The sequence below is a fragment of the Lates calcarifer genome, linkage group LG14, assembly GCF_001640805.2.
Source record: "Lates calcarifer isolate ASB-BC8 linkage group LG14, TLL_Latcal_v3, whole genome shotgun sequence".
In the NCBI taxonomy this organism is placed as follows: Eukaryota; Metazoa; Chordata; class Actinopteri; family Centropomidae; genus Lates; species Lates calcarifer.
The window spans coordinates 10,735,451-10,762,023 of record NC_066846.1 but is presented as its reverse complement, the minus strand read 5'-3'; the positions used below and the strand labels follow the sequence as shown (position 1 = coordinate 10,762,023).

Below are 26,573 nucleotides of genomic sequence, written 5' to 3'. Positions count from 1 at the left end.
CAGCTTCCTCCCACAGTCAAAAAATTAGTAAAAATTTACAGATAACCTTTACCTCCTGAGTTAAATTACTGTCATGTTAAGGAAATCATCCTTTCATTTTTATTGTTGATGGCTTGTTTTCAACCCAGCCTCAAACAAAGCTGACATGTTTTTTCTTTAATGCTGACTGTGATAAATGAAAACATTACTTTCACTGGTGATTTTTATTTTTTATTTTATTTGGATTAATCATGGTAATAGCTTCAGTGAATTAGATACTGTATATAGCTAAATATCAATACAATTAAAGTATCAAATTTTTGTACAGGCAAGCAAATGATTCACAAGACAAAACTAAACAAAACAAATTCCCAAAAGATAAGTAAAATATAAGAACAGATAAAAACAGATTTTCAAAATTACCACTGTTATCTGACACTAGCTATAATGAGAAGTGTCCTGTTCCTGGTTCAGGACAAGCAGACAGAAAACATGTTTACTTTAGTGTAGCTACTTTGTCTCAGTGTCTAATCTGAACTCTGTTAGTAACTCATACATCATATTGCTGTTCAATAAACCCAGAGAACAGACTGTACACAGTGTGAGCTTGTTGCAGTTAAGAAAAGTACACCAGAAGTAAAACATCTGTCACTGTGTTAGGGTGACTTTTACATTTTTCTGACAGCACAGATGAAATTAAATGTATTAGTATCAGCCTTATGGAACCACTGATGTGGTGCTTCTTTCTCCATGGCTGCAGATGTGTAACAACTCTCGGTGTTTTGCCCTGGGGCCCACTTATCATAGCAGACCAACTGATCATTGACCCAGAACCACAAATCCAGAGTGCAGGTGTAGCGCAGTCCCAACCAGACAAAAGGAGTTGAAGCCTTCCTGGCTCTCTCTTGGACCCATCTCTGCTGGTCAGGGTTAGTGATGGAGACCAGGTCAGTAGTGGTTTTCTCTGCAGTAATTCACAGGCCTCCTCCCAGGTCTTGTTTTCATTGATCAGGATCACTTCGTCTGTCATGAACAATCACAGGGAGTTCTGTTATGATTCGCCAACAGTAGGCTTCTCATAAGGATTTTCAAACACATTGCAAAACTCACCTTCATAACAGAAGAAGGGTTTTGCTTTTATTACATTCATCAGAGCTCCATCTTCCTGATCTATCTAACACAGTCATAGCACATTTCTTGTTACGTTCATCTTTAAACAACTCGAGATCCCAGTATCTGAAGGAGAAACTGCTCTCATCTGACCACCTCCAGGTGTCTCTGAACAGGCCGATCCATAACCTCTTAGACTTTCCCTGAGTCTTGAATTCTTCATCTTCTAACTGATGGACTCCACTGATCAGGTCTGTGTGATGTTCTCTGCAGTAGTTCTGAGCCTGTGGCCAGGTCTTCTCATTGTTAATTAAGTGGAATGTTTTAGTGGACTTCCTCCTCTCTGTGGAGCGAACAGAGACAATTACATTACTTGAAAGACACATCTTATCAAGTCAAACATGTTTATTGCGAATTAAAGGTTAAACACAATTATTTTTGATTCAAGTGTAGCTCAGAGTGGAATTTATTGATTTGTTTCTGTAGAATAAACAGACAAACAAGCATCACAGGAAATCTGATTCATAATTTTACGTAGTCTAAGAAAATTATTCCTAGGGGTGAAATAATAACGTGAGATAAATTAGCATGATTCTACAGCAGTTTTACCAGAACCTTTACTGTAGTTAAATGGCAAAAATAAAGGCTGTAATCAAACCTGTCAAATTCTTACTTAATACAATATAGAAAATGAGGGATATGGAAAACAATGAGACAACTATTAGGATGATAATATAATAGAAGAAGAGCAGCCACATATTCTCACCATCGTAGCAGATAAATTCATTCAGTTCTTTAGTACATTCCTTAGCCATATATGTCTTAGATTCGTCCATATACACACAGTTCTTATCATCACCATTGTTCAGGGATTCCAGGTATTTTGCCTCACTCTCATTGTACTCCACCCCAGGTAGAGACCAGTGCCACTTCCTGTTTTCTTTCCCTGGGTTGTTGCACAGACCAATCCAGGCTTCACCTTGATTCTCTGTAGAGTCGAGGAGTCTCTTCATGTCTGTCATGTCATACACTGTGGCCAGGTCTGTATACTTCTCTCTACAGTACGACTGAGCTTCACTCCAGGTCTTACTCTCACTGATATAGTGGTACTCATAGAGGCGACATGTGGAGAGAAAACACTGACCTACAAACAGAAAAAATATGATTCAGTATTGATGCTGACAACATGGCAAGAATCTCAGTGTTAAACTAAAAATCACAAGTACTTATATGTCACATCTAGAGCACCACTTACACCATGCAGCTTCATTTATATGGGACTCTGAGTGTGGTTAATTGATAAGCATCTATTGTAGAGCTGATGAGATGATCCACTTACCCATCAGACTGAGCAGAAACAGACTCCACTTCATCTTTGCTTTGTCAGATGAAACTGATATTGTGGGTGTGCTGTGAATCAAACGTAATGATTATTACTGCTTGTCTGTCTTCAGGGAAATTAATGTAAAAATCAAAAACAACAACGACAGAAAACAAACTAAACCCCCCCCAACAACAAAAACAATCTGGAGCATATAAATAAGAAAGGGGACTATAGTATGGCCCCTTCAACCCATTAAATGTTATGTTTTGATATTTGAGTAAAGCACAGATAAAAAACACTTATATCTAGAAGATTGTAACCTCGAACACAGTGCCATCACAGCCTCAACATTTCACAGTGAGTTTAACAAAAGTTGTATTGCTTGTGTTAATTTAATCGACTGTATTATACTGTCAGGTGTTTCTGTTATTTTGTCCACCATTTGTAAAAGCTAGAAAATATAATGATAACAAATGAAAAAATGTGGAGTAAAATGTTTTATTCATAAATCTGTAGTCTTGTAAATGAAAAAGCTAAATTCACTGCATGAAATCTTAATGAGTGTTGAGTGTTTTAACTTACGTCTGGTGATTTCTTCCCTCCGTGCTTCACTGATGTCTCTCTCTGATATGATGAAAGCTGCTCTCAGTAAGATATTACATACACAGTGACCTCTTGTTGCCTCCTTAGTATCTGATTTGAATATCAAATTGCACAGGTTGCTCTGATTTACATAACACAAAGGAATACAAGCAGAAGGGAAACAAGGGCTGTTGTGCAGCAACAATGATGCTGTTGATCTGATGACGTCAAGAAACAGACTCCACTGCATCTACATTTAAACACTTACTGTATGTCAAGATTAAAAAAAAAAACAACTTCACAGCGAACATACATTTTTTACGATGATACAGGAGCCCAGAATAAGCTTTGGTGTAGGTTATATCTCCCATCACTGCAGGTGACAAAATAACACTTTACAAGATACTGTAATGTAATCAAATCATCAGTATTAGTTGACATGGTGTCAAAAGTTCAACTTTTGAAAATTAAATTGTTGAATTTCTGTCACTGCCAGAAAGATCCATTGATGACAAGAAGACTTTAGTATGTAAATGATCTCTTACTATGAAATACCAGTGAAAAATAGGTAGAATCAGAAAACACTGCTCTGTTGACTGTTCAACAAGCAAACAAAGTGTCACTCTGAGAGCTGTAACTGACAGTTTTCATTGATGGTGGACATCATAACTGCAAAAACCGTCCAGTAATGATCAAAAATGCTGTCTAGTTTCATTGCTGATTATTTGATTCAAATTTCACAGCTGATGCATCTCTTCACTGCACATAGGGAAATAATCATGCAAATGTACAGGGCGTACTGTACACACTTCAGTACAGCACAGTGTCCTTGAACAGGATGAATCCAAAGTACTCAGTTGTTTACATCGTTGCCTGTAAAGTCATATAGCTCTGTGAGGCTGCACTGGGCTAACACTGAACTTAATGCTAATGCCAGCATGCTAACATGCTCACAGCCTCAGTGCTAACATGCTGAAGTTTAGCAGATACAGTGTTTATCCATAGACTGTATTTACCACGTCCACCATCGTAATTTAACGTGACGTGGTGTGTTCCTGCACCTGATTTACAAAACTGTAGATTTATAATACTAATAAAGTCATGAGTACTGGACATGAGATACTGTTTTAATGTTGAAGACTACCTGTTAATGCAGCTATCACCTTGACAGACAGGCTCCACCCACATGTCCAACACCAAGCTCTGATTGGACAGTTTATTTTTCCTCCCACCTTCACATGAAAACTACTGACAGTAGTTCATGTTGGCAGGTCTATGCTGCCCTCTGCTGATCACAATGAAATGCAATACACTCAGGGTTGTGTGTTTTGTGTGTGCATGATTAGACTTTTACATGGCATGGAAATTCATACTGCAATTATAATCATAGTTTTTAACATTCATTTAAACACATATTTTAAATAAAATTTCAACACATTAAATGCATGCATTTGAAATGAATAAAAAGGAAATACATATCACTACATTATGTATACACTGTATGTATGATATTTATTTGACTTAATTGCTTGATTTGTTTTTAATTAGATGCTTTAAATCTGCCTGTGAAAAATGACAGTAGATCATTGTTTAACAGTTTATTCAATAATCGAGAATTCTAGAGAAATATGATTTTACATAATATAACTGGATATTAATCTCAACATCAAAAAATTAAACATGAATAATCAAACTAGTATAGACTGGTGTATCATTCCTATTTTCTCTTATAAGCAGATGACCTCACTGATGTGAGAGAAAGAATTATATAGGACACAAAATACAACCTAAAACAGAAAGAAAGAAAAGAAAAATCCACAAAATTAGAAAAATATGTAATATGAGCACTATGATATGGCACCAGGTGATGATGAAGAGTCAAACATAAAATATGTTGACATGGTTAATTCAGGTTGAATTATCCTGTTATCTGGTTGAAGACGTCTTTAGTAATCCTGCACTACTTTGTAACTGACTTAAACAGCAACTTTTAAAATCTGCAGTTAAAAAGTCTCATGTCTCCCTCCTCTGACTGTGATTCCTACAGTTCCCAGAATGCCATTCATCAATAAACCCAGAGACCATATATGGTATAAACCTTTTCAAAAGTAACACACCACCAAACACAAAGTGAGTAAATGAATATTAAATCTTAGTGAGTAGATTGTGTCTTAAAACTTAGAACAGATGAAATTAAATGTCTCATTATCAGGTTTTCTGAACCACTTGTGTTGTCCTCCTGTGTCCATGGCTTCAGACATGTCACAGTCATCCATCACTCCATCTGAGACCCAGTTCTTATACCCGACTGCCTCGTCACTGACCCAGAACCAGAAATCTAGTGCGCAGGTGTAGCGCAGTCCCAACCAGACGTAGGGAGTGTTGGCCTTCTTGGCTCTCTCTTGGACCCATCTCTGCTCGTTGAGGTTGGTGATGGAGACCAGGTCATAGTGGTTCTCTCTGCAGTAGTATAAGGCCTCCACCCAGGTCTTGCTTTGATTGATCAGGATCACTTTGTCTGTCATGGAAGAAATGGACACAAACACACAGCAGCATTATGTGGTTAATTCTTACAAATTCAAATATTTTTATATGAGATCATTTTTGACCATTAGAGTAACATTCCACTATCATTGTTACAGTAGTTAATTATACAGCACAGGCTCTCTGATGTAAATGGGACTTTTTTTAAAATAACTATATAAAGGACAAGTCAAAAAGTCGAATAAATGCATAAGAACATCAACAATACTGAATAAATTCTGCTTTCAGTTCTAATCCTATGATACAATTTCTGGTAAACTCACCATCATAGCAGAAGAAAGGTTTTGTCTCATTACAACTTTCACATTTCCATCTGCCTTTTTCATCCAACTTGGTCAGAGCACATTTTTTCTCATTTTGCTGTTTGTCAAAAGAATCATGATCCCAGTGTCTAAAAGAGAAGCTGCTCCCATCGGACCACCTCCAGGTGTCTCTGAACAGGCCGATCCACACCTGATTGTTACTCCCTATGGCTTTCTTGAATTCTTCATCTTCTAACTGATGGACTCCACTGACCAGGTCTGTGTGATGTTCTCTACAGTAGTTCTGAGCGTTTAGCCAGGTCATTCATATCTCGTTAATGTGGAATTTATTGGATTGATTTGTTTCTGTAGAATAAACAGACAAACAAGCATCACAGGAAATGCACATTTTTACAAGTTATGTAGTCTTAGACAATTCAAAATCTTCTTACAGGTGACACAATAGTGTGAGAGAAATTTGCATGATTCTGCTGTGGTTTTACTAGAACAGTGTGTGTCATGATGAGGTAAAGTAGATCACATCAATTCATGGAGAATTCTCCAAAAAAAAAAAAGAAGAAATAAAAATGAGCTGTGATTTAACACCAGCTGACCTGTGACAATAAGTTCAATTTTTTTGAATCATATCAGCTGTGTTTTTACTTAATTCCATATAAATAAATGAGGTATACTGTTCTAATCAATAATTAGAAAGGATGAGATACTGAACAGGACACACAGAATATTAATATTAACCACATATTCTCACCATCGTAGCAGATACATTTTTCCTGTGTAGTACAAGGGAAATCCGACCATTTTTTTGTTGTTCATCTGCACACAGTTCTCAAGTTTTCCCTCATGATCATTCGGCTGTCCTTCTAACCATTTTGCCTCACTCTCATTGTACTCCACCCCAGGTAGAGACCAGTGCCACGTCCTGTTGGAATCTGTTTGGTTGTACAGACCAATCCAGGCTTCACCTTGATTCTCTGTAGAGTCGAGGAGTCTCTTCATGTCTGTCATGTCATACACTGTGGCCAGGTCTGTATACTTCTCTCTACAGTACGACTGAGCTTCACTCCAGGTCTTATTCTCACTGATATAGTGGTACTCATAGAGGCGACATGTGGAGAGAAAACACTGACCTACAAACAGAAAAAATATGATTCAGTATTGATGCTGACAACATGGCAAGAATCTCAGTGTTAAACTAAAAATCATGAGAACCCTATGTCACATCTAGAGCACCACTTACACCATGCAGCTTCATTTATATGGGACTCTGAGTGTGGTTATTTGATAAGCATCTATTGTAGAGCTGATGAGATGATCCACTTACCCATCAGACTGAGCAGAAACAGACTCCACTTCATCTTTGCTCTGTTTCTGAACCAAACACAGTGAGTTTAACAGCTGGTCTCAGTTTGAGAAAATGTACATTTACTTCATGAGCAGGTAGAATATATATAAATCTTAGTCCATACTGATTTACTTATGATTCACATTCAGTAACTCTGGCTCTAAATTTAAAGTGTGTTCTTTCATCTCCTGTTCACATAGTCAATAACAGAAACACTCACAAGACACTGAAATGCAACATGTCCAGTTCATTTAAAACCTCTCTCAAGATTACACAGAAAGCTTCTCAAAGCTTGTATTTGTTTCCAATGATTTCTACAGCTCTTATTTTGATGAGAACTTGAATGTGAATTGATGTGATTTGTGGTGATGTAGAAGGTTGTGTCAATCACATTTTCTTTGTGGTCCTGGCCTTTTCACTTCTTGTGGGTGATTATTATTGACTACAGCTGGTGACTTCTCTGAACCTTACAACAAAATTAAAAAGTGATTTTTCATAATAACAGAATAAGGTTGTTACAGTCTTGTTCCAAGTTGCCTGATTTTTTCTTTTCTGTTCTTTTTGGGGAAACATGTCAATGAAAAAGTTAAATTCACAACTTGAATGTGATTTCAAACACACAACATTCAAGAGAAGCACTGAGTGAAATAGTTTAAATTCATATATATATATATAGAAGAAAACACTCTACTGTCCGTGTCTGTATACACACAAACGTGATATCTAAAATGACATGTCAGAGTTTTAACTTACATCTGGGCGTTTCCTCTGTCCTCCACTTCACTCTGATGCTTCTCCTTGATGTGCTGATGTTGACTGATCTCAATCAAATATTACACACTATACAAATACAAGCTGGTGCTCATGTTTAGCCACCTGTAGGTCTGCATTTGTATATTAAAATCTAGAGGTTTCAGATGCCTGTCATCTCCAGAAAAGGATCTTTTCATGAAAAGCAGAAGTAAAAATCAGACAGGGAAATGGTCAATGGAAAACAAGTGGAAAAAAAGTATCATTCCAAAATGTTTCAGCCACTTATGAGATGAATAAATGAACTAACTTAACACTCAAAATGTCAATTACAACTTAGTAAATTCTAATATATCAGAGCTTTTACCCAGAGTTAGGACGACTGTTAAAACAGCGAAACACACTCCACAGTACTGTACACAGACAGCCTCTGATTTAATGTGAGGGAGCAGTAAGAAAAGGTCAAAGGTTTCTCTGATGATGGCAGAGGGAGTGTTTGTTAGTTATGATGAGCCAGTTTAGGGTGAAAGTTTCAGAGATGTACTTTGTAGTGTAGCAGTGTAGTTGTGTGTCCTTCCAGCATCAGCACCAGCTGTCATGTGGACATGTGTTAAAAGTGAGGGTGTGATCACTGTGGGGCACTGGGATGAATACGTATGAACATGGCCTTAATGTTGCGTAAAAGAAAACGAAACATCTTCATCAGTTTGTCGACACACTGTATATGCAGCGTTTCAAAAAAAACAAACACAGTGGCGACATAAAACACGGGCAAAATGAGAAACGCATTCAGAAATGTAACACACACAGTATTTGTACCATGTTTTTGTATTTTCTTATGGTGCTGTGTTTCAGTTTGCCCTTTGTGTGTTGTCACATTAGTGAAGATGTCTCTGATGTTCTTGTGTGTTATGCTGTTGCAAAATTTGCTTATACAAAATACTGCACATAAGCTTACTGTGTACTGTGTAAAGTGATGACGGTGTTTTTTATGTTTATCATTTACATTTTGTTTATTTGCATATGTCTGTAACATGTTTCTTGTTTTTGAATTCCATGTTTGTCTTGGAACACAAGCAAATACAAAAACATACTTTGTTAAAATGGGAGCAACAGAACGGTAAAATATCCCTGGTATACTTTGTATTTACTCAGTTATGTAATATATTTAATTTGCCTTAATTATATTCATCTATGCACTTGGAGGTGTTGAACTATAAGACGCACTCTGGAGGTCACTGTGTGTTAACATGGCAAAGCATGACGGTTTAAGAGTTTATTACAAGATGTGTTGATACTGTCGTATTTCGCATTCAGTTACTTTGACTCATAACAGGGTAGCCTGAGATATATGGTTGCCATGGTTACCTCTTTGTGTCTCTCTGTAACTGACTGATATGACATAATGATGACACTCAGCTTTTACATCTGCTTATCTGATCATCCAGTGTCTGGTGGGTCTTTCCTGGTAGGAAACTATCTGCACTGTCAAACAGTTACATTGACTGAATGCAAATATAAAAGCTTTATTCACTGCCAATTAAATCAGTTTAAATGTTTCTATTGAGACCCTAATTATATGGAGTAAACCTGTGGCAGCTGCCTGCTTTGCCTGGTTGGTGATCCAACCTTGACTGGAGCTGCAACTCACAGGTGCAGACTGATAAATGTAGAGATCTACTTACATTTAGAATCATGAATGAGAGAAATCACTTACAGTCATCACATGGTGTAGATGCTTTAACAGTTTATACAGCATTAGAGAAAGTAGTTATCTGTCTACATATAATGTTACATTATGACCATCACCAGATCTTAACCAAAACTTACATAAAGAAGGTAAAATGTTCCATATCAAACAGTAGATTAATGATTATGTATTTATTCCTGTGTCCTCTTGAAAACATCCTCAGAGGAAACAAATACAACAACAGAATTAGAAGTCACTACAATATTGTGCCTTCAGAGAAAAAGGAGACAACCCAGACCATATATGGTATAAACCTTTTCAAAAGTAACACACCACCAAACACAAAGTGAGTAAATGAATATTAAATCTTAGTGAGTAGATTGTGTCTTAAAACTTAGAACAGATGAAATTAAATGTCTCATTATCAGGTTTTCTGAACCACTTGTGTTGTCCTCCTGTGTCCATGGCTCCAGACATGTCACAGTCATCCATCATTCCATGAGCCTGAGGCCCAGTTCTTATACCTGACTGTCCTCGTCACTGACCCAGAACCAGAAATCCTAGTGCGCAGGTGTAGCGCAGTCCCAACCAGACGTAGGGAGTGTTGGCCTTCTTGGCTCTCTCTTGGACCCATCTCTGCTCGTTGAGGTTGGTGATGGAGACCAGGTCATAGTGGTTCTCTCTGCAGTAGTATAAGGCCTCCACCCAGGTCTTGCTTTGATTGATCAGGATCATTTTGTCTGTCATGGAAGAAACGGACACAAACACACAGCAGCATTATGTGGTTAATTCTTACAAATTCAAATATTTTTATATGAGATCATTTTTGACCATTAGAGTAACATTCCACTATCATTGTTACAGTAGTTAATTATACAGCACAGGCTCTCTGATGTAAATGGAGCTTTTTTTAAAATAACTATATAAAGGACAAGTCAAAAAGTCGAATAAATGCATAAGAACATCAACAATACTGAATAAATTCTGCTTTCAGTTCTAATCCTATGATACAATTTCTGGTAAACTCACCATCATAGCAGAAGAAAGGTTTTGTCTCATTACAACTTTCACATTTCCATCTGCCTTTTTCATCCAACTTGGTCAGAGCACATTTTTTCTCATTTTGCTGTTTGTCAAAAGAATCATGATCCCAGTGTCTAAAAGAGAAGCTGCTCCCATCGGACCACCTCCAGGTGTCTCTGAACAGGCCGATCCACACCTTATTGTCACTCCCTATATCTGTCTGGAATTCTTCTAACTGATGGACTCCACTGACCAGGTCTGTGTGATGTTCTCTACAGTAGCTCTGAGCCTGTGGCCAGGTCTTCATCTAATGTTAATTAAGTGGAATTTATTGGATTGATTTGTTTCTGTAGAATAAACAGACAAACAAGCATCACAGGAAATGCACATTTTTACAAGTTATGTAGTCTTAGACAATTCAAAATCTTCTTACAGGTGACACAATAGTGTGAGAGAAATTTGCATGATTCTACTGTGGTTTTACTAGAACAGTGTGTGTCATGATGAGGTAAAGTAGATCACATCAATTCATGGAGAATTCTCGAATAAAAGAAAAAGAAGAAGAAACCTAAAGAAGTTTACTGTAGTAAGAGGTAAAAATGAGCCTGTGATTTAACACCAGCTGACCTGTGACAATAAGTTCAATTATTTTGAATCATATCAGCTGATGTTTTTACTTAATTCCATATAAATAAATGAGGTATACTGTTCTAATCAATAATTAGAAAGGATGAGATACTGAACAGGACACACAGAATATTAATATTAACCACATTCTCACCATTGTAGCAGATACATTTTTCCTGTGCAGTACAAGAGATATCCAACCAGGTTTTGCTTCTATTCATCTGCACACAGTTCTCAAGTTCTCCGTTATCATTCGGCTCTCCTCCTCCCCATTTTGCCTCACTCTCATTGTACTCCACCCCAGGTAGAGACCAGTGCCACGTCCTGTTTTCTTTCCCTGGGTTGTTGCACAGACCAATCCAGGCTTCACCTTGATTCTCTGCACAGTCGAGGAGTCTCTTCATGTCTGTCATGTCATACACTGTGGCCAGGTCTGTATACTTCTCTCTACAGTACGACTGAGCTTCACTCCAGGTCTTACTCTCACTGATATAGTGGTACTCATAGAGGCAACATGTGGAGAGAAAACACTGACCTACAAACAGAAAAAATATGATTCAGTATTGATGCTGACAACATGGCAAGAATCTCAGTGTTAAACTAAAAATCAAAAGTACTTATATATCACATCTAGAACACCACTTACACCATGCAGCTTCATTTATATGGGACTCTGAGTGTGGTTATTTGATAAGCATCTATTGCTAGAGCTGATGAGATGATCCACTTACCCATCAGACTGAGCAGAAACAGACTCCACTTCATCTTTGCTCTGTTTTGGTTCACATTGATAATCATAAATAAACCTTTATGGCTGAGTCACCCCCACTAGCTTTGAAAAAAAAAAAATCAGTTAAAACAATCATCTACAACCATGTGCCCAGTACACAGAATATTCAGAATCAAAACATCCCTCTGACACAAGGAAAGCTTCTCTACAGGTAGTTTTTTCCTCATACAATATTGTTTTTGGATTGCCAGTTGTTTCTGTTATTGTGTCCAAAAGCAAACACGTTGTCAAAACTTATTTGACTGACATAAATGAGATTCTACATGCACTAGGTTAAACAAAAATGCTAAAGGAAGAGAAACTAGTCTGTTTACAAATGAACATGAAAGTAGAGTCTTTACTCACCCTGCTCTGATGTCTCTCCTCTATGTGCTGATAGAGACTAATCACACCAGTATATTAATTCTGTATTGTACATACACTCTGGTTGCTACATTGATGTCACCATTTGAATATTAAAACACAGAGGTTTCCGATCTTTATCACTGCCAGGAAAATGTCCATTGTTGACAAAAATAACTCACTGTCCCATATGAGAGCTACAGTGTCATTTAATAATCCAGAAAACAAACACATAACAAAATCAAGCAAATGAAATCTACATTACATAAGATGCACTTTGTAAAAAGTAATGCACAATAATAAAGTCTGAAAGAGAAAGAAAGACATAATACTGAATTTACTGTACATTTTACACAATATTTGAACTTTGAAGATTTTTGGATAATGAATGAACCAATTCAAAATCAAGAGATAATCTTACCCCATGAGTTAGGATTACTGTTACACCTGCAATTTTCTATATTATATAATTTTATTTTGATTCAGATTTCAGATTCGGCTAACATATCTTATGGTCACCATAAATAAAATGAGTAACTAAAGGCAATGTGAATGATCACACACTTTTGCAGTAAAATAAAAGGTTGAATCTATCTTAAATCTATTTATTTGACAAGTTAAATCCATGAATGGAATCATTGGTTGAACACGTTTAATGAAAAAGACTTTTCTGGGAAAATCTTGTAACTAAGAATACCTCAGGTCATTGTACTTTACTTGAGTATTTCTATTTGATGTTACTGTCTACTTCTGCCTCATTACAATTCAGAGGGGAATACTGTGCTTTTTACTCAGCTAAAGTTACAAGTTACTTTATAGATGAATATTTGAGAGACAAAACAATTGATGAGCTTATACTGCATTGCTCCATGAGGACTTTACCTGCAAGTAAGAGTCTTTATATTGTGGTATTGTAACTTTGACTGACATAAAGTATCTGAGTACTTTGTCTACCACAAGTGTGCACAAATAATTTCCCCCAAAGTTGACTTGTTTGTGAAAATGATGATGCTTACAAGTCAGATTGTAATTCAATGGACTTTGAATTCATATCCTGCAGTTCCACTCAATATATGCCTCCACCAATCAGTCCAGTTGCAGTTAATAAGTATGTGAATTGAGTTATGACCAAAAACGTTCCTCTCTCTTTGCTTTCAGTGGCAGCTGTTGCCACTGGCAACCAAATAAGATGGTGTTGGCATCTACATCATCCTGAAGATGATCATGAGGACAGTGATGCAAGTCAACTGATATTGCTGTTATCTTCCAGCACTACTCCTAAAGGCACACTCTACTCATCTGTGGCACCTATTGCACACATTACACACCCAAAACTTATATCACTTATTAGGTTTGGTTGGATTTTTTCCTTTTAATTTTATGTCTCTAAATATCCATCCCTGCAAGAGTCATCAATCTCTCTGAGACAGGATTTACTGGCAGTAGAAAGTGAGGACGTTCTGCTGGTTTCCTCGTATCAGCACCGCGGGGCAGTGGAGGCCGCAGGTCAGAGTATCCAGCCAGGCCATGTACAGAGCACTGGGGCAGTCACTCTCTGGCACAGGAAGACTCCTGGAAAAACCATCACATTTACATGAACACAACAAAACAGCACAACAAGAACAAATGCTGCTTGTGCTTCAGCTGTGAAAAAAACAGTGCACAAGTCAAATTAGTGGACGTTGTGGTTTGTAGCACTAACAAAGGAACCTAATATCTCCCATCTCTTTCTTTTGTCTTGATCAGACTGCAGTGGAAAAATCCATGGACTGGTGGCTCTTTGTGTTTGCATCTTTGGAAACATCAGACAATTCATACATGTTTCATCTATATAGATTATATCAGAGAACAAGGTCAAGACCACTCACAACTTACAGTGTTATACTTAAACACTGGCTTTTAAAAAAAGCTATTTGCCATGTAAATTAAATATGCTCTATTTCCTGAAAATTAAATGTGACTTGATGTAATATTTTCATGAAAATGTCACATCCATAACTGAACTGATCATGTAATCTGTACTCACACAAGCACAAGAGCGGTTTGTTGTGAATTCCTGCGGATGATTTCATTCAGCCTCATTATTTTCTCAGACTGTGAAAGAAGGAAATAAAAGTAAGAAAAAAAATGCAGCTGATAGGCTTCATACATAGAGATATTTGACAGAGTGGACAGAAGACATCAGAAGGGACAAAATGTTGTTGAATGATTTATGTATACACACACCTCTGTGGGGTCCTGTCACTGATATAATGCATTCCCTAACTCCTTACCCTAACTGAATGCCTAACCCTAAAAAAACCCTTAAACTTACCCAAAACCTAATCCTCACCCTAACCCTAAAACCAAGTCTCATCTCTCTAACAGCCATGTGAACTCATGGGGTCCAGCATTTTGGTCACCATGAAGTTTTCAGACCCCACAAATACAGGTCCCGGTTTTTGTACACAAACATATAGTAACCTTAAGTTTGAAGGCCTCAAACTCTTTGTCAGATATTTTCCACGGGGCACTTTGTCTCAGCTCCTCAAGTGAGACGCCTTCCTGCTGTTCATCAAATAACCTGAAGGGGGCGACACTGTCCAAAAACCTGCTGAGGCTGAGAGGAAACAAAAACAACGGGTCAGATATCAGTGAGCTGTAGATGGACAGAGATAAACTAACTTCACACAATGTACAAAAACTCCAGAAACCTAGTTTCAGAAAATGTTCTAACTCTGAAAATAAGGGTTTCGTAAACATACCTCTTGGCGTGCGGACGTTTCTCACTGTCTGTCATGACTATAACATCATTAAAATCCAGACGGAATCTCTTCAGCAGAGCGATCATCCTAAAAAAGAAGTTTCAGTTCATAAGTTTCCACAAAGAAGGAGGATAATTACTGAAGTACACTAGTACACTGTGCATACATCCTGATATATACTGTACTGCAACAGAAAAGCATCAGAACTTAAGTAAGACTTACTTACTTAAGTAAGTAATCCAAAAATGTTTACATATTACACAAAATACTCCAGAATACATCTTCTAACAGCGTATAAACCAAACATCTTGCATTAATGAAAGCATGGGGTTGAAAAGATACACTTGCAGATCATTACACGCTGTAAATTAAACAGACTGCAGATCAGGTGGTGTATTTTTTGTCCAACATTAGGTGGAGTCCGGATGTTTAATTCCCAACAGGGACATGACTGAAAACATTTTCTTTTCTCTTTTGGTATGCACCAGAAAACTTCTGCTACAACAGAAGAAACCTACTCATTGCGGCCTTCCTCCATGTTTTGTTCATCTCCCACGATGAAGACCCTGACCTTACTGCTGCGCCAGTTTTTTCTCCTGGTGAGCAGGTAAGGCACCAGCAAGGTCAGACCTTAAAAGAGAGGAAGAGAGAAAAAGCCCCAGATCCAAATCTCAAGTGTGTGTCTCAAGAGGGAATTGATGAAAACATCATCCTCTACCTTTACTGATAAGCTTAATGTTTTTAAAATTTGTATTTTAAACTGAGATAGTTGTATTGATTATCATCTCATCCATATTATTTTCTATTCATTCGATGTTGTACACCGGTATATTTTGCTGGTGTATTAATGGAGGGCTCACCTCCATCATCAGCTATCCAGTAGACATCAATGGTCTTCTTCCCCTGGTCATTCTGAAACACTGTCTTGATCTGATCACTATCACCTTTACTGGAGATGTCGTCAACTGTAATATAGCAAGAGAAGGAGTATGCTTTTAATGGCTAAACTTTTTATATTCGTCTGTATGTGCAGTGCAGACACAGCTAACATCTCACCTCGACATGAAAAGCGTGTCTCCTTTCATGTCGTGTGATATGACAGTATATCTCAAAAATATGCTTAGTAATGTATTAACTTTATTATACCAGATTATACCAAATTATTATACCAAATGGTCATTGTTAATAACTTGGTAATTAAGGGCAATGACTTTCAAACACTGAAATTTGTCTTAAAACTCAGACGTGTCATTGCATTTTAAGAAATGTAGCCACAAACAGAACCTATTTAATGAGGATCTAACATCTTACAGCAATATTAAAGTCCTGAAAGTCCTGATAGATGATATGGATCATAAACATGAATCGTTCAATCAGTGAGGAAAGAAAGAAGTTGTGTTTTTAGTATAGCTTCATTAAACTCAAGCGAAAAACATCCTTTATCAGTCACAGCCTTGGATCAGTTTGGATTTATGAGTTTGAGTGATCCACTTAGGAATTAATGTGAGTCACAATGTGTTCTCAAAATACAGTGATCCTTTGTGTATGTGTGTGCAGACAGTAAGTGCTCACCTGACACCCTTTCAGGGGATTGCTGGTCATCAGTTTCAACAGGCTTTTCAGGTTCAAAGCCCTGGTTCACTGGAGGAAAGATATTACATCCTCAACCACTGTCTCTTTTCTTTTTCTTTTTCTAAATTGTACAAATATAGTATATTATAGGAAAACACACAGAGTAAATTCAAATAACAGTGTAGATTTTGAACCTTCACTGTCAAACTGGTCAAAGACATCCAGCCCGTCCATCATCCTCAAGATACACAAACAGTGGTTTGAGTCGAAGGTGTCACTAGACAGAAGAACAGCAGGAGCAGAAGGTTACCTAATATAACAATAAAATGACTTAAAATCCAGTTTATTTTCTTACTATATTACTGCAGGTGTATCTATAAAGACTGGGTTGCTGTTTTGCTGTTACTGTTTTTGCCACATTGTCATAGCCACAAACTATTGCTTTAAGACATTCAGTGCAATGCACCAATATTAATGGCCAACTTACTCTATGGTGTTGACATAATCTTCAATGCTTTCAGGAGAACTGTCCTTCCAGTTTGTCTTGAAGCCCATGACAAGAGTGTTGGGCTTCAGCTTGCCAAGACCAGTAGCCTTGATTAAAATGACAAATGAGAAGATTCAATCATTTCTAAAATTTTAGATTAAAAAATAAAAAAAACATACTGTAAGTGGATATACTATATGTTAAGTTGTTTTAACATGTTTTCATTCATAAATGACATCGATTTCCCCGTATATGTGTTTTGTACAATTTAAGATGTAATTACCTCCCACAGATAAACACACACTGCTTCTAAAATACCAGATGTTGTACCTGCAGCAAGTGTCGAGTTCCAGCTCTGAGGCTGTCTGCAGTGAAAGGAGTATAAAACGAGCGCACCCTCCTCTTGTTCATCCATTTTACCAACCACTCAGTGGTTTCCTGCATCCGAGTCTGCCTGTCCTGCTCCTAGAGGAGTCAGGAATTGAATAATATCTTTAAATAACAATGCAGTGTGATGACATAAAGTGTTGGATGGAGGTTGTTGACACTGAATGACTGACCATGATTATGTCTCCACAGATCATGAGGCTTATATGCTTGGTGAAAGGAGCCAACAAAGTCCACCAGTGCAGGTCGCTGGTTTGGGGGCCCAGTCAGGACAAGACACTGGGGTCTGAGAGAACATATCGGAGGAGACATATCATTGTCAACAGTCACTGTTTAAATCAGTATTATCACCACTGATGACCACCTCTAAAAGATAAAATGTAAATACAATACTATTCCACTAAATGAGTATGAGATCAAATTCTGGTTAAAACTGGATTGGGCAAATACTATTAGAAAGAAGACCTATGCAGTACATTGGCTTGATGTTTTCCACGCATTGGTCTACATGAATAACACATGTTCTCATACAGTATTCAGCTGATGTGGTCTGAGGAAAATTGATACTTGACATAACTGTGATTTTTGGTCACTCACCTAAAATTCTTGACATGATCCTCAACACCAGACAGAGAGACAGAGTAGGACAAAGCCATGTTGTATGTACCTGCCTGGACTGATGATCCCCAGTTTACCTCTGTGGATTTTAAAGCACACACAGGTGAGGCAGGTATGAAAAAACTGAGAGACAAATGGGAGAGTAAGGTGCAAACATACAATAACGTACACTTCTGACTTGTTCTACTCTCTGATTGAGGCCACATTAGACAACAGAACATAGCTGAATTTTAGACCAAAGTACATTTTTTGTTCTTAGACTTACTTGGCTTGTTGTAGTTGACATATCCAAACAGGAAGATGATGATACTGAAGGTTACGAGAGCAGCCCACCAGGTCAGCATGAACATCAGGACTACAGAGATCACAGCTCCAAACAAAGCTGTCCATTTACTGTAGTAGTGAAATGACGGCCTCCAACCTAAAGGGGGTGACGATGAAAAATCCAGGACTGTCAGGTGCCATAACACCAGAACCTCTAATGTTACATAGCCACAACTCAGTTTTCTGCCTGCTTACACACAACACATCCATTGTATCATTTTTCATATCTGTTAAAGGGTGGCCAGAGGCCTGTCCAGCAACCACTGGGCAAGGGGTGAGGTACAACAGGGACAGGTTGTCAGTGTATTCAAGGAACAATGTGGCAGCCTGTCTGGGCAAAAGGCTGGTTACAGGTACAGGTGTTTCTCAGTGAGCTTTCAGAAGTATTACATGATGATTTTCTGGAGATTAATCTAAAATTTAAGCAAAGTTTTTGCTAAAATCTCAATCCTATCCCCACATTTCCTGATGATTCTCTAATTAAGGCATAAAATGACCCAAAAAATACTTACTAATACTAAAAGAAAATATACAGGTCAACAAGTTCTCCATCTTTGTTTTGACAAAATAATTTGATTAGGACATTGTTGATGGACAGTAGAGTGCTAGTATGTGTCATTTAGTTTGGAGGACTTGTTTTTAGTGTCTAGTGTATGGTGTAGTGTGTGAGCAGGTCACCAACCAGGAGAGTTGGTGATTGAAGCATGAAAGCAGCTGAAGTTGATGAGACAATAGGAACACAGGAAGAAGTTGGAGATCAAGGCTGCGATGGTGTTCAGCTTGCCTATAATGAGGGAGGAAGGAGAAATTAAAAACACAGTAAAAATCAAGAGATATATAAAGTTAACAACAAACTGATGAAAAACTCCTTGAACTGTTTTCTCTTTACTTTAATATTTAATCATTATAACAAGAACAAAAACACATTTACAAAAGGACTGGCATGTAACAACACACACACATGTGAATCAATAATTTCAATTAAAAAATGGCAACAGCATTAGCTCACACCCACCAATGAGGATGAAAGCTGCAGCAATTATGTAACAGAGGAGATAGGCTCGGAGTGGCTCATCATTTTTCCCATAACCCTTTGCAAAGAATCCTATGTACGGGTATAAGTTGTCTCTGCACAGACACTGGTAGATAAAGCAGAAAATATAAGCTTATATTGTTGTTTTATTGCATATATAACACTTTGTTTTACATTGTATTTGTATGAAAAGTGCTGTACATATAAAGTCTGATTGATTGATTGAGAGTGTGTGAAAACTACTTAGCAAAGAGGTCAGTTTAAAGTAATGGATTAATAGTTGAAATAGTTAATAAACAGTAATACCTGAATTATTAAATGAGATTAAACATGATGGATAAATACTTAGCTTAAAGTAATAGATAAACAGTTGAAATAGCTAAATGATAAATGGAGAACAGCTAAAAATAATCAATAAATAGTAATTATGAATGGTTAATAGATATCATGGATGAAAGAATTAACATAAACTGTTGAAAATGTCAGCTAAAAATGGATAAATTGAAATAGTGCAACTCTCTCCCTCTTACTAATACTTGTTTTAAAGCTTGTCACAGAAGTGGGTTATTTTGTTTCTAAAAGTGACATTTACATAAATGTATCAGGGAATTTAACACTAGATTTGTGGTTTCTCACCTGAAAGACTTTGGGAGCAGAGACGAGGAAGCCGAGAGCAGATGACAAGCTGGCGGCAAAGACACCAGCAGTGATGAGGTAATAGAAACCTGAAACTTGGCCCAGCACCTGGTTGGAATATTCATCATGAAGAATGTGAGAAACTGCTGTGAGGATTTTATTATCCTGTTCTATACAACTAATTCTGGACACTGATTACAAACACCCGCATTTATGGAAAACTGTTGTATTTACCCTGTGAAAGACTTATGGTATAAAAGATGTTTATCATGTTTATTCTGTGATAAACAGAAGGCAGTGAATGGTACCTTTAAATTGTTGGCCAGACCATATTCACAAGACTGTGACTGGATGCACTCTGTGAAGTTCCAGCCCAGGTTACACCCCAGACCCACACAGCCATCAGTGATGTTCCCAGTCAAAATGTCACTTATATTTCCAGAAGCGTCCCGCATGACACACGACCCTGGAGCAGAAGGAAGATCCAAATATTATAGTCGTGCTTGTGAAATTACTGGTGCTTACTGCTGTTGCAGGTGGTCTGCTTGGATTGGGTCTGACTTACCTCCCAGTCAAAAAATGTTAATACATTTTTTGGTGTTCGCCCTGGTGAGAGATACTTTATATCATGGCTCAGACAACTTATGACAAGGTTTGAAAGATATGTGTCTGATGTCATGACATGCTGACGTCAAAGTCTGTCACATTTTTCTACACATTTTCTACCATGTCAAGACCACCACCTATCTCATGCTCATACAGTACGCTGATGACACTGCCCTTAACATGATAAATCTTCCCCAAATACAACCAGCTCAAATTATTAACCAATCAAATCACAGGCAAAATTGAAAGCATGTTAAATGAGTAGCTCACCAACAGTTACAGAAATAGCCAGATAGCTGATTGTAGTCAAGAGAATGGCCATGAGTGTGCCTTTGGGGATAGCAGTAGCAGGGTCCTGCAAAAGGAAAAATTATACAAGTCAGTATGTGTGTAGTTCTTGGTTTCAGCTGTGGTGTAAGAGGTATATCTCTGCCTTGTCACTCTGTGTCATACTTTGAGGTCTCCAGAGATGTTAGCTCCAGACAGGATGCCGATGGCTGAGGGGAAGAAAATGGCGAACATCTGGAAAAAGTCATTATCATTTCCTCTCCAGTCTGGTTTCAGGTTTGATATGAAGACTTCACCTGGTGACAGGCAACAAAAAACAGTCTACTGTTCTCTGAACTTAAGGAATAGAGTATATATATATATATATATATATATATATATATATATTTTTTTTTTTTTCTAGATATAGTAAAATAGATGATGACATGACTTGTAGAAAGTGCCAGTACTTAGTAGAAATAATGGTTCTAACAAATGGTTTTTAGGTGGAGGATATTGTGGACACTGAATTACTCAAGTTAGCAAATAAGATTACTTTCTCAGGTCATGTACTTACAGATGTAATTACAGGTAATTAGCTACTGGTAACCTCTTTTCCATTAACAGTGAAAAAATACCCTGATTCTTCTTCATTGAACTGATTTTTAATACATGTTAATGCTCTCTTAATTCTGCAAAAAGATTAATGTTTTGACACCACTGTGTCCTCTTCACATTCAACCTTTTGAATTTTGCTATGTCTGATCTGAGAGGCACCAGATTAAGCAGCACATTACTGGAGGACGCACAGAAAACATCTTTCTATTTATAGGAAGTAATTTTGCAGTAGTGATTTTTCTCAGCAGTTTTCCATGACTTTAGTGTTCTAAAAGAAAACCAATAATCTATTTGTTTTTTAAAATAAATATTAATATAATCAACCCCATTTCAAGTAAGTTAAGATTAATTACAAAGTTGTTGTATTGTCAGAAACCTAAACTCACTGCGGTATCCAAATATGCCCATGGCCTGTTTCTCTGGACTGGGAGGGAGGAATGTGCCCACAAAGTAGTTAGAAAAGGAAACCATAAGAACTGTGAAGAAGAAAATCTGGGCCTGAGAGACAGAGAGAAATTGTGAGGAAACAAAAGGGAAAAGATATGAGTAAGAGTTACACAGTTAGTAAGACATGAAATGTATGGGCCAATTCAAGCAAGCAAAGTGAGTGTGTCATGCTCACCTTAGACTCCCACTCCATTCCAGCCAATGATATTAACAGGAGAAGAGTCACAGTGATCACACCCACAATACGGACATCATTGTCTTTATCGATCATTACGACACCAAACTCCTACATACATCAACCAAATTATTCACACACATAAGAAACCAGACTTGGTGCTCAGTTGCATAACATTCTGGTATGTGAGTTATTTCACACAGCAACATAAGGCATCAACTATAGGCCTATAAATAACAAATGTTTGTAGAGAGGGGGTTCATGTCTTCTCAAGTATCTATATTCTCAAAGGTAATGTAAAGCAAACTTGCATTTATTAAAGCAGCATAAGTACCTGCATTAGATCACGGACAACCTCTGCAAAGCCAACAGTGTTGAGTGCACAAGCCAGAGCGTTGGCGAAGGAAAAGACCATCCCAATTGGTCCACCAATTTCAGGACCCAGAGAGCGGGAGATCATGAAATAGGCCCCACCTGAAAATGTATTTTAGATCACAGAGGAGTCACACAGAAACAAGGTTTATATCACCAAATAGCTGCCTGCCTTTTTCATAATTCTGCTGTCATTTCAGACTATTCTTTTCTATTTATGTTTTTGAGTAGTGTAGTAGTGTTTTTGAGTAGTATAGGAAAATGTATAAATGATCACATATATACTAGATAGAATCAGTACATTACTGCAGCCTCTCGTGTGTATAACATTGAAAAACCTTAGCTTGAACATCCATGTACATGACTTTTACACCAATTTGGAGACACAGGAAGTGACTGACCTGAGGTCACTCTTCCGTTGGTGGCAATGGCAGAGATAGAGAGTGCAGTTACTGAGGTCACTACCACAGACATCAGGATAATTAGGCATGTCAACACTGAGATAAAAAGAAAGAAAGGTGTTAATCATTATTACAATACAAATATAAATATTTTTGAATTTCCATTTTTAAAAAAGGGGCACAGAGTTTTGTTGAAATGCTCACGTATTACACTTAATGTCTTTACGATGTGAGTATTTTACTCTGTTGACCCTAAATCACCATTTCCAGGTAAATCAATAAAAGACATGAGCAGAGCTAAGGAGTGACAAAAAAAGAGAATGAACAGGACTGACTGAATGGAGGAATAAATGAAGTTATAACTCACAGATGCCGGCCTGAGAGATGATCCATGACAGGCGGAGAAACAGGATGACGCCCCAGATATTCAGCATGCAACGCATCTGTGTGAAGTTCAGTAGAAAGTGTTTAACGCTGTCGTCCATGTTCTGCAGTCTGTCTGTGCAGTGAAATGCTCACATCCTCACTCACCATGACTCCAGTCACCCAGCCAAATCTAACAGGAGCTTTCCCCTGAGAACCTTGAGACTCCTCATTTCCGATGTCAATGACTGGTAGACTGTTGACTGAGTCCGTCATGGTGCTTGCTACGTCCATCCCTGCCCCCCCTCCCTAAGAAAAATACAATTTAAAGAGTTCAATATTGTCTTCTTAACTCAATCTTACAATGATGTAGTTAGAACTTTAGTTTGACAATAAAATCAATGGACACTCAGTCAGCAGATGTTTATTATTTTCAGTTTATACTTGCTGGTTATCACCCTACAGAGTAAACCATGAATAACTGACTGTAATTGATGAACACCATAATCCTGTTAGTAGATTTCCAAAAACTGAGGTTCATACTAATGCACGTCGCTTCTTTTTTTGTTTTGAGAAAGTTACAGAGCAGCCTGTATCCTAATGTTTATGTTAGATGTTATACATTGCTGTGAGACATGGGTTCCCAGAGGTGGACAACTTACACCAAATGCCTTACGGAGAGTCTTCAGAGAAGCTCGGCTCTTCGACTTCTGGTGTGGCAGGGTGCTGGCATAATTTTCCAGCTGTGGCACCAGGTCTACAGTGCTGTAGAAAGAAGATCTCCGCAGGTCTGTGGTTGAGCCTGACGCACTGTCCAAGCAAAGGTTATTTTTGGGTTACTTTAGAAAAATGACAGAGAGATGACTCTCTCTCTCCTGTGACCTATATTTTTCTGGGTTGACATTTATCGGTTTTTACTTCGGTTAGGTGGACCCTGTTTGATTTCTAAAAAGTCTGGAAAAATCTGATTTGGAAAGTGAAAATGGACACTAGAAGCCAACACATCACAAACCTTAAATCCATATCCGAGACAACAATGGCTGGAGGAACCGCATGGTTACCATCTTGTTGTTGGCCGCTAGAATCACCACGTCCTTCCTCATTGCCTGAGAAACGAGCCCAAGGGCCTGACCTTTCACCTTTGGATGTGGACTGCCCCATTGGCACGTCTTTCTGATTCCTGTGTGAGAGTGGGGGAAAAAATAGCATTCAGTGTCTTGGTCAGTAACTACCTGTTACTAAGTGACCCTGGGTCTGACTTGGATTCAACTAATGTGGTTTCAATAGTATTTTGGTTTGACTGGATTGAGTGTCAGTCACAGACAACAGTGCATACACCTAAAACCTCATTACACTGTAAATATTCTCCACTCTAAACGTATGAGTCCATTATAGCTGTTAAATGTTTTATTTTACTGATAATGATTCAGACTTAAAAGGAACTTTTGTTTGACTAATTACTGATTCAAACTGGTTCAAAGTAAGTCTTGCAAGACCAGTGTGTGGGAGGCTTCTTTTTCACAAGACACTGAACTTTCATATGATGCACCTGCATAAGAAACAGTGAATTTATGAGTCTTTTCTTACTTTTCTAACAAAATATCATGAAACTGTTACATGAAACTGTGTTATATTTTTATGTATTATGTCTGTAAATGTATTATTTCATTAAGTTACAGATGGTTACACAATATATTAGTCATAATACTGTAATAACCACCTACAAATTGATCATAAAAGGCAACATTTAGCTTCTGTAAATCTAAATAAATTTCTATTCATGTATTGATCGGTTTCCAGTGATGAGTTAGATGTGGCAAAAAGCAAAGGGCAGAAGGAACTGATATAAACTGATATACACTATTAAAACTTATATTTATCCATTCTGTATACGTTTCTGTGATTAAACACTGAACCTAATGATTCTGACATATGAAAACATTTAATTACTCTAATATTTAGTAGAACATTTAAAGCAAAAAGAGTGTTCAGTACTCACACAGATGTTCTAGATTTCTGTTCCAGTTGAATGCGCAGTTGTCCACAAATGAAATACGTTCCTTATTTCATGTCACATTGCGACTCTTTATATCTTATCAATGAGGTTGGTGACATCCCCTCCCATCTTCCTCATCTTCCTTCCTCCCCCTCAGACACATGCACACACACCCTATCATCTTTTTGTCTACACTGAAAAAAATGAGAGTTAATTTCTTAACAGATAACTTTGCTTCTTTCTGATGAGGTTTTCAGTTTATTCTGGAAAACTTGTGATTTGAAATAAAGCAAATGACTTAAACTCATGATCAGAAAATAACCATTTGGTACTGAATAAACCTTTAAAACAGTCCATCTTCACATTATTACCATTTTTACATTTTAGAATCAAAATTTTGATCCTTAACATCTTCACCCTGGTCATATGTCATATATCCCTTCATATTATCCCCTCATAACTAGTTATTATTATTCCTTCCAGTGCCTTTACATTTTTGAATGGTGGGTTTCATTATAACTATTAAAACCATCAATCAACACTGCCCGCTACATTAAAAAAGTCAAAAAAGGCTTTTCCAAGCTCTTCCAATGAAAGCCTCCTCCAGGTGGCGTGGGGGCATTGTGGGTAGAGACATCAGTGATGTTGTGTAATGTGGCAAGAGGCCAGCGGGCTGCGGCTCTCTTGCAGCTGCAGGTACCTACCAAGCATTACGGCTGTGTTTTGTCTTCCTCAGCACTGACTTCTGCATCCATGTTGGTTATCTGGTTTTACAAGTAAAAATACTCAGACATGCCAATCTATAGTTTCACTGTTTTAAGATGTCCTATTATCACCCTTTACCTTGATTTGATCTCCTGTGGTGATTTTAAAATCCATTTAATGTCTCTGTCAATGCTTTTGCATATCTACTTTCTCGCTGCTCCTCTCTGGGGAAGGTAGGCATCATAGCTGAACAGACAAAGAAAGTAAAATTATTATACTGTAAATACAAAGTACAACACACACTGCCTATTATTTTATTTGTCTTTGATTTTTTGGGGGGGAAACATGTGGCAATGAAGGCAGCAATAATATTAATAAGCTTGTATATTTACAGAGGTTGACATCAGCTGATCTGATTAGTATGTTTTAGCTGACTCAACCCAGGTGTTTTTTGAG

General features: G+C 37.6%; 3 protein-coding genes across 3 annotated transcripts; all 3 read right to left on the bottom strand.

The window, feature by feature from the left end:
• Window positions 1-197: 197 nt before the first annotated feature.
• Window positions 198-12,424, bottom strand: LOC108890840 (C-type mannose receptor 2). The gene is made up of 4 exons (XM_051075752.1): window positions 11,966-12,424; window positions 1,856-2,233; window positions 1,099-1,432; window positions 198-951 (listed from the first exon to the last, which is right to left on the bottom strand). The coding sequence occupies exons 1-4, from the start codon at window positions 12,030-12,032 to the stop codon at window positions 648-650; spliced, it is 1,083 nt and encodes a 360-aa protein (XP_050931709.1). The 5' UTR covers window positions 12,033-12,424; the 3' UTR covers window positions 198-647.
• LOC108890842 (snaclec stejaggregin-B subunit beta-1) lies at window positions 4,437-8,110 on the bottom strand. The gene is made up of 5 exons (XM_051075516.1): window positions 7,898-8,110; window positions 7,124-7,164; window positions 6,551-6,929; window positions 5,803-6,147; window positions 4,437-5,513 (listed from the first exon to the last, which is right to left on the bottom strand). Exons 4-5 carry the CDS (start codon window positions 6,104-6,106, stop codon window positions 5,167-5,169), a joined length of 651 nt encoding a protein of 216 aa, XP_050931473.1. The 5' UTR covers window positions 6,107-6,147; window positions 6,551-6,929; window positions 7,124-7,164; window positions 7,898-8,110; the 3' UTR covers window positions 4,437-5,166.
• A 133-nt stretch (window positions 12,425-12,557) lies between the features above and the next one.
• LOC108890833 (solute carrier family 12 member 3-like) lies at window positions 12,558-25,545 on the bottom strand. The gene is given in 29 exon segments (XM_018687847.2): window positions 12,558-13,938; window positions 14,393-14,460; window positions 14,830-14,965; window positions 15,111-15,197; window positions 15,629-15,740; window positions 15,971-16,075; window positions 16,683-16,751; window positions 16,877-16,959; window positions 17,170-17,276; window positions 17,500-17,634; window positions 17,730-17,774; window positions 17,776-17,842; window positions 18,154-18,253; window positions 18,440-18,595; window positions 19,181-19,282; window positions 19,514-19,637; window positions 20,168-20,275; window positions 20,476-20,633; window positions 21,044-21,128; window positions 21,227-21,357; window positions 22,045-22,156; window positions 22,281-22,391; window positions 22,615-22,754; window positions 23,054-23,149; window positions 23,421-23,496; window positions 23,585-23,725; window positions 24,079-24,226; window positions 24,429-24,596; window positions 25,416-25,545. Coding segments are annotated over 28 exon segments (3,090 nt in total). The 5' UTR covers window positions 24,578-24,596; window positions 25,416-25,545; the 3' UTR covers window positions 12,558-13,799.
• Window positions 25,546-26,573: the final 1,028 nt, after the last annotated feature.